Source organism: Cricetulus griseus, chromosome 6, assembly GCF_003668045.3.
Source record: "Cricetulus griseus strain 17A/GY chromosome 6, alternate assembly CriGri-PICRH-1.0, whole genome shotgun sequence".
Classification (NCBI taxonomy): Eukaryota; Metazoa; Chordata; class Mammalia; order Rodentia; family Cricetidae; genus Cricetulus; species Cricetulus griseus.
This window is the reverse complement of record NC_048599.1, coordinates 59,468,454-59,477,409: the sequence shown is the minus strand read 5'-3', so window position 1 is coordinate 59,477,409 and position 8,956 is coordinate 59,468,454. Positions and strand designations below refer to the sequence as shown.

At 45.2% G+C, this 8,956-nt stretch overlaps 1 protein-coding gene across 1 annotated transcript; it reads left to right on the top strand.

The window, feature by feature from the left end:
* Positions 1 to 4,259: 4,259 nt before the first annotated feature.
* Positions 4,260 to 8,428, top strand: Rpusd2 (RNA pseudouridine synthase domain containing 2). Its single transcript, XM_027422183.2, has 3 exons — positions 4,260 to 4,936; positions 6,436 to 6,732; positions 7,517 to 8,428. Exons 1-3 carry the CDS (start codon positions 4,295 to 4,297, stop codon positions 8,237 to 8,239), a joined length of 1,662 nt encoding a protein of 553 aa, XP_027277984.1. The 5' UTR covers positions 4,260 to 4,294; the 3' UTR covers positions 8,240 to 8,428.
* The last annotated feature ends 528 nt before the right edge of the window (positions 8,429 to 8,956 follow it).

Here is an 8,956-nt window from a genome sequence, read left to right as displayed (position 1 = left end):
CTTATCCGGAGTTTCCTCTCCAAGACAGGACTGATTCTTAGCAGGTCCCAGAGTTCCAGCTTTCCACCCGGCCATCTCGACTCGGATAGGGAAGCCAGTTTTCTAGACTTTTCTTGGTCCCCAGAGGTCTTGATTTCTAAAACCCTTCTGAGAGACGATGCCTGCCTGTTTTATATACCTAGGTGCTTCGCGAAGTCCCGAGGCTCTAGGTTCAGTCCTTTCCACCTGTCATTGCCTGGACTGTTTTCAGTGTATTTCCCAATCTTGGGTAAAAATACGGATTTGGGGGGAGTAAATCGTGTATCATTACCTCCCAGACAATTCTGGGAATATTTGTGTTGTCTTTATTCCTTGGCTGCCCCAAGTTAGAGCATGTCAGTGACACAGAACTTCAGGGCCTCATTCACTAACTTCTAAGACTTTCCTTTATTTATTTGAAAAATACCAAGCTCCTACTCTGCTATAGGTATTGTGAGTGTGATTTCAGGACACACAAAACTGGGTATGGACCCCAAAGATTCTTACAGCTTAGTGTATGAGGAGCTCCACCAGGAGACAAATTTACAAATGCCACAAAAGAGTTATGGAGGATGAAGGTAGTGTGGGGATGAAGAGTGGGAGGGGGATAAAAGGAGGAAGGGAGGAGAGAGAGAGAGAGAGAGAGAGAGAGAGAGAGAGAGAGAGAGAGAGTTTTTATAACACCTGCAATAGCCAGGTGTGGTGGTGCATACCTGTAACCCCAGCATTCTAGAGCTGAGGCAGGAAGTTGTGGAGCTCAAGGCCAGCATGAGGTTTATAGTTAGTTCCAGGTTCAACTAAAAGTAAAATCATCTTACACATCCTCCAAAGATTATCAACATATTCCTTTAGTTATTCCTTGTTTCCAATGATTTTTTTAAAAATTATGTGTATATCTTCCATTTGGCGTCTGTAAAAGTCAGAAGAGTATGTTGGATGCCCTGGAGCTGGAGTTGCAAGTGGTTGTGAGAGTTCTCTGATGGGGATGCTGGGAATTGAACCTGGTCCTCTGGAAGAGCTGCAAGCACTCTTAACAGCCGAGCCCCATTATTCCCAGTTCTCTAAGGCTGTTACTCTAGCACAAAGAAAGACGTGATAAAACACATCAGCCAATCAGCAGTAGAGTAGCTTTGCTGAGGATATTGTCTTGAGATGTGTCCAAATCCCATCATTAAGGCAAAAGGTAACAGCAAACTACTATCATGGTGCAAGTGCCACCACAAAATACTCAGTTGCTCAAATCTGCAAATGTTCTCAGACTATGAACTGAAAGAAGCGTGGCAATGATTACTCACAGAATAGAAGAAAGGAACCTGGTGTTACCTGGTTCTCAGAAAGGGGCATGGGAATAAGGTTCCCAGTGTTTCATTAAGGTGCATGCCAAGTCTTCCGGAGTCACAGACACTCTTTATATTGATTGGATGCTCACCAAACACACATTCTTTTCTTTCTTTCTTTTTGTTTATTCAAGACACAGTTTCTCTGTGTAGCCCTGACTGTACTGGAACTCCCTCTGTAGATCAAGCTGGCCTCAATTCAAATATCCACCTGCCTCTGCTGCCGGAATGCTGGGATTAAAGTCACGCACCACTACTGCCTGGTTTCCAAACACATTCTTGATTTGCAATTTGGTTTCACAGATATCTGGATGCAGGATGAGACTCCTTTAAACAGTAGCTGTGAATAACCCAGTTGCTGAGAAAGTACAGTTTCTTAAATTTACAATCACAAATTAACAATTTAGAACACGACCAATTCATTTAAGTCTCCAAATTTGATTCATGTGATGGACCCTCCTTAGCGCTTTGTTGAAAAGCATGCACCACTATGCCCAGCCCTCATTGTAAATTTTTTTGTCTTTTCCTTCTTTCCTTCCTTCCTTCCTTCCTTCCTTCCTTCCTTCCTTCCTTCCTTCCATGTATGAGTGAGCCATCTGCATGCAAACCTGCATACCAGAAGGGAGCATCAGATCCCATTATAGATTGCTGGGAATTGAACTCAGGACCTCTGGAAGACCAGCCAGTGCTCTTAACAGCTGAGCTATGTCTCCAATCCATAAATTTCTTAATAAGACCACTCATTCAAGAGATAGTGTTTTCCTTTTGAAACAAGTGCTGGTATTAACCAACTGGGTTTCTTCTCCAGCAACAGGGAGTTTCCAGAGGACTTTGCTTCCCTTGACTTGGTCTCTTTGCTGAGTCTATACTTTAGCTCTTTTGTGAATCCTAAAAGGCACCAATATCCTTTCTGTAATTCCCTCTCCGATGAAATTAGCTAACATGGATTTCAGCATTCCTCATTTAAGAACTGTGGCATCTTGGGGAGATAGCTCGGTTGGTAAAGTGCTTGCCATGCAACACAGACCTGAGCTTGATCCCTAGAACTGACATAAAAAAGGGTGAGCGTTGTAGTACATTTTTGCAATTTCAGTGAGATATTGCGGTGCTTTGAAAGAAAATGGCCCCCAAAAGGAGAGGCACTATTAGGAGGGGTGGCCTTGTTGGAGGAAATGTGTCACTGTGGGTGCTGACTTTGAGGTCTCTTTTGCTCAAGTGGCCCTCCATGTAACGTTTAGTTGACTTCCTGTTGCCTGCAAGCTGTAGTACTCTCAGTTTCAGCAGCACGTCTGCCCGCATGCCACATGCTCCCCCATCATGATGATCAGGGATTGAACCTCTGAAACCATCAGCGAGCCACCTCTATTAAATGTTGTCTTTATAAGAGTTGCTGTGGTCAGCGGGGCGTTGGTGGCACATGCCTTTAATACCAGCATAGGGGAGGCAGAGGCACATGGATCTCTCTGAGTTTGAGACCAGCCTGGTCTACAAGAGCGAGTTCCAGGACAGCCTCCAAAGCCACAGAGAAACCCTGTCTCGAAAAAACAAACAAACAAACAAACAAACAAACAAAAGAGTTGCTGTGGTCATGGTGTTTCTTCACAGCAATAGAAAACCCTAAGACAGAGACTGTCGCAAAAAAACAAAATGGGTAGCACCAGAGAAAGGACATTTGAGGTTCACTTCTTACTTCCAAACACACTCACCTACACAATTGCACAAAAGCAGCACACACACACACATACATACAGAAGGAACTAGCAATGCATTTTTGATCTATTTGCAGGTTTCCCCTCAGATTTTTAAAATTTAAATTAGAAACAAGCTTGTTTTACATGTCAAGCCCAATTCCCTCTCCCTACCCCATTTGAAGTTTCAATGTGCAAACGGTTCTGGATACAAGTTTATGAAAGTCAAATGGAAAATCTCTAGTTCTTTTGGTTCTGTTGGTAGGAAGGACAGGTGTGGAAAATATTGTTTCTGGTGTGTGTGCATATAACATACACACACACACACACACACACACACACACACACACACACACACACACACACACAAGCTTTATCGAGGTATATAACATACCATAATGTGCACCCTTTTAAATCATACAGTAGTAGTAGTGGGTATAACTACATAACTTAATGGTAGAATGCTTGGGACTCTAGGATTCCCCAATATTGCCCCTCAAAAGAATATAGTACACAAAATAGTTCTTGGTACAGTTATAGTCATAGCAATTTTCATTCTGATTGGTCTTTTTTTCCTGCTTATTTGTTTTTATTTAATCTATTCATTTTGTTTTTGTTTTTCGAGACAGGGTTTCTCTGTGTAACCCTGGCTGTCCTAGAACTCACTCTGTAGACCAGGCCGACCTCGAATTCACAGAGATCCACCTGCCTCCCAAGTATTGGGATTGGAGCCTGGCGCCACCACCGCCAGGCTTTTTTTTTTTTTTTTTTTAAGAAGACAACAATTATCATTATTTTGCTTGTTTGTTTTTATTTTGAGACACGGGTCTTGGGTAACCCTAGAACTGAAACTAACGCTACTTCTGCCTCTGCCTCCTGACGCGGAGGCTGCAGGTGTGCGCTGCCTTGCCCACTCTACTACCTATTTTAAGTAAACTTTGAACTGTTTTGCAGACCTGGGGAAGTAGTTCTTCACTCTATGGAATTTGTATCATCATCTCCATCCAACTCTTTTACATGGTGCCCTCCCGAAGATTTCCTTTAGAAAATAACCTCTGATCTCTTTGATGAGGGGAGTCTGTGTACAGTAACGTGCTGCACTAGCCACTGGAGGGAAGGCAACCTCGGACACCTAAGTTTTCCAACTCGCTTGCTCCCTTCTTGCTAACCCCGCGCCTCTGGGTCTCTCTGATTGGTTGCTTCCGTATGACGCCATCAGATTGCGACCCCGGAGCGGTTGGCCGGGCTGTCATGTGGCGGGGTGTCCACGGCTGCCTAGGGATCCTTGTGCAGTGGCGGGTGGCGCCCTGGTCCCATAGCTTTGCCAGGACTTGGAGTGGCTGTAGGGAGACGATGGCTGAGGCACTCTCCACCCAGGCCAAAGCAGCGGGTTTGAAGGCTCTGGTTCAGCATAATGGAGACTCTGGTAGCGATCAGAGCAGAGAGCGGCTCCTGGAGGGCCTGGATCTGGCGGCGGTGGGGGAACAGGTTCCCGGGAGCCGGGAGCAGGGCCAGGGAGGCGAAGAGCAGGTCTCGGGGAACGCGGGGCAGACCCCAGCTCCAGTCGCCGACTCAGGCAAGAGGAAGAAGCGGCGAGGCGCCACCGGGGAACGGGTTGTGCCGCCCCCGAAGAAACGGCGGACGGGGGTCAGCTTTGGCGATGAGCACTTCGCAGAGACCACCTACTACTTCGAGGGCGGCCTGCGCAAGGTTCGGCCCTATTACTTTGACTTCCAGACCTACTGTAAAGGTCGCTGGGTGGGCCGCAGCTTGCTGCACGTCTTCAGCACCGAGTTCCGATCCCAGCCACTGGAGTACTACGAGGCTGCAGTCCGGGCGGGACGCCTGCATCTCAACGAGGAACCAGTTCAGGACCTCAGCATCGTGCTCAAGGTGGTGTCCGATGGGGCTGGACTCGTTTAGTTCCCGCTTCCCAAATCCTCAAGCAGGCAGTCTTTCCATGACGTAGAACTCAACCCAGCAAGGTGGCTTGTTTTTTAAGAAACAGAAATGGAAATTTTCATGTTCCTTTTACATCTTCCTGTGGCAAAGGGGGGGGGGGGCTTCCTACTTTCTACCCTGTGTGATAGATCTCTATACAAATAACAATATCAGATACCTCATTCGTGTGTTCTTAACTGTGTCAGGCACAAAGTTAAGCACCTTGTGTGCTACTTGTTGCTACTCAGTTTTCTTATGGAACTTAACCTCACAGTAAGGCAACAGTGCAATTTCCCAAGTGTGTGCTCATACTAATGCTTAAAGGATTTGTCATGGATCCTGAAGTTATAGAATTAGGAATTCAGGGATAGATACTAGCCAGGTGCTGTGGCTTTTTTGTTTGTTTGTTTGTTTAAACCCCATGAGACCCCTGTCATTAAGACTGGCTCACCTTGATGGTAAGAAGAATAAGGCAATTTTCAGATTTGGCAATAACCTCTCCTATACTGATTTTGAAAACCACAGGTCTGTTGTAACCTTCACATTCACAGGTAAGAAAACTGAGAGGTTATGTAGTGAGCTTGTGTCAAATGTGGATGTGGAGCCTAGAGCTCTGGGCTTACAGCCTGATGTTGTTTGTTGAAGGTTATAACGGTAACAAATAGAGGTTCCCCCCTATTTAAAGGACATTTGCTTTCAAAATATATTCATATTAGTTGGCTAGATGGCTAAGCAGGTAAAGGTCCTTGCCACTAAGACTTACAACCTCTTGCCTCGGTGTGTGCCTTTATACATGCACATACATAAATTTTTTTTAAAGATTTATTTATTTATTTATCGTGTATTCAGTGCGAGCCAGAAGAGGGCACCAGATCACATTACAGATGGTTGTGAGCCACCAAGTGGTTGTTGGGAATTGAAGTCAAAACCTCTGGAAGAACAGTCAGTGCTCTTAACCCCTGAGCCATCTCTCCAGCCCCACATACATAAATGTAACAAAGAATTTTTAGCCGAGCATTGGTGGCACATGCCTTTAATCCCAGCACTCAGGAGGCAGAGGCAGGCGGATCTCTGTGAGTTCGAGACCAGCCTGGTCTACAAGAGCTAGTTCCAGGTCAGGCTCCAAAGCCACAGAGAAACCCTGCCTCGAAAAAAACAAAAGAAAAAAATAAAAAAAGGAATTTTTAAAATATAGCTTTATTGTACAGATTATACAAAGAAGTAAAATCAGAAAACATCTATAATCTCACCAACAATGTATTTTTCAACACTTGGTGTATGCCTGTGTTTATTTTTACAAAATGAAATCATGCTATACCTTCTTTTTCTGCTTAAGGCTTTGCTGTGTGACCATTCCTCCATGCCAATAAGGAATAGAGGAAGCTGGGTGTATAGTAGACTGTTTATAGACTGCTGGCCTCAGCCTGACTGCTTACTTATTTCTTTGACAGGACAATGACTTCTTGCGGAACACAGTGCACAGACATGAGCCACCAGTCACAGCAGAGCCTATTCGCCTGCTAGCTGAGAACGAAGACGTGGTTGTGATAGACAAACCGTCCTCCATTCCTGTCCACCCCTGTGGCAGATTCCGACACAACACAGTCATCTTCATCCTAGGCAAGGAGCACCATCTGAAGGAGCTACACCCACTGCATCGACTTGATCGACTCACCTCAGGAGTGCTCATGTTTGCCAAGACAGCTGCATTCTCAGAGAAGATTCACGAGCAAGTGCGGGACCGGCAGGTGAGCTGGGCTTTGTCTTCTGGAGACTGCTTCCTGGGCTCCCACATGCTTTGTGTTAGAAAGGGGTCTTGAAGTTCTAGATTGAGGTGTAGCTACGACCTTCCTACTTTGAAGAGGCTCAGCACCTAAAGGGCCAAAGACCAACTATCCTGCATGTTTCAGGTTTTGAGGAGAGCTTGCTTGGTAGGAAAATTAGATAAAGTTGGAAGAGTAAGGTCATTGGCTAGTCGTTATTATGATCTTGAGACTTGGAATTCTGCATCTGGATCATGACACATTTACAATGAGCACATGCCAGACTTAATCCCCAACACATTAGAAACGAATTTACTAAATGCTTATAGCAGCCCTGTGAGGTAAATGTTTTCTGATTTTATATTTTTTATTAGATGTATTCGTTTTATTTGATATGAATATTTTACCTGCATGTGTGTATCTGTGTTCCACATGCGTGCATGGTGCTTGCAGAGGTCAGAAGGGGAACAGATCCCCTGGAATTGAAGTTAGGGATGGTTGTGAACAACCACATAGATGCTGGGAACTGAACCCAGGTCCTCTGTGAGAGCAGCAGATAAAATTAACTCAGAGCTATCTCTCCAGCCCCTGATCTCATACTTTCTAGTTGAGGTATGTACGGAGTTTAAGTTACCCAGGGTGGTGAAACTGACAAAGCTGGCATTAGGGTTTGAATCATCATCTTTCAGATTCACTGGTGCACTCTGTAGAGGGTTCAGATTCTGCAATTTGGCTTTGGACTGACTTTTCCCCCCTTCCTCCTTTGTAGCTGGAGAAGGAGTATGTATGCCGGGTTGAAGGGGAGTTCCCTGACAAGGAGGTGATTTGCAAGGAACCCATCTTAGTGGTGTCTTACAAGGTAGGAGTGTGCCGTGTGGATCCCCGGGGCAAGCCCTGTGAGACTGTGTTCCAGAGGCTGAGCTACAATGGCCACTCCAGTGTGGTACAGTGCCGACCACTTACAGGCCGTACTCACCAGATCCGAGTCCACCTGCAGTTCCTGGGCCACCCCATTCTCAATGACCCCATCTACAATTCAACGGCCTGGGGTCCTTCTCGAGGCCAGGGTGGCCACATTCCAAAGACAGATGAGGAACTTCTCCGGGACCTGGTTGCAGAGCATCAGGCCAAAGAAAGCCTGAATGTGCTAGATCTCTGTGAAGGTGACCTGGCCCCAGGACTCATGGATTCTACAGCCCCTTCTTCAAAGTTAGCCAAGAACAGCCTGGAAGAGTTGGCTTCAGTAGCCCAGAAGATAGAGAGAATAGCAGAGGCACCCTCTCAGGATCTGGACACACCAGAGAAAGCAGCTAAAGCAGAAGTTATGAATCAAGAAACAGACCCACTCTGTGCAGAGTGCCGGCTGTCGCGACAGGATCCCTTGCCCCAGGATCTTGTGATGTTCCTGCATGCCCTCCGCTATAAAGGGCCAGACTTTGAATATGTCTCACCCATGCCAGCCTGGGCACAGGATGACTGGCAGGAAGACTGAGGGATGTGGCCAATGGAAGAGTGGCTTCTTGGGTTGTAACGGGGCAGGGACCAATCCCATTGGTTGATACTCAGGATTTGGAGAAGAGTGAGGTTTCACTGTAAAGGAACCTGCTTGCTCTTGCTACCTCCTTCCTTTTAGCTCATTTGAGGACTTTCAGGTCTGTAAATATATCATTTTTTTCTAACACATTGTGTATCTGTTTTTACTGGTCTTTTTACAACTCCTCCTCTCCCTCGGTGCTTAGGGTAGAATCTAGGTCCATTCACAAAGAAGGCAAATGCTCTATAGCTAAACTCCATTCCTAGACCCGTCATACTTTTGAGTTTCTCTTTGTAGCTCAGGCTGCCCTAGAACAGTGAATCCTACCTCTGTCTCCTAACTGGGAACACAGGCATGAAGCACCATGCCTTGCTTTTTTAAAAATTGAGATAAAATTCACATAGCATAAAATTAGCCAATTTAAGATATACAGTTTATTGGCATTTACTATGTTCATGAATTTAAGCAAACTTTTCTCATGATTTCAAACATTTTCTCACCCCTAAAGGAAATCTATACCTGTTAAACACTCATTCCCCTTTCTCTTCTCTCAACTTCTAGTAAACATTAGTCTATTCTTTTTTTTCCAGAAGTTATTTTTAATGTGTATGCTAAATAAATAACATTTTAACACAGGATAAACTATCAGATATTTATCTAAGTAAAATGTATAGA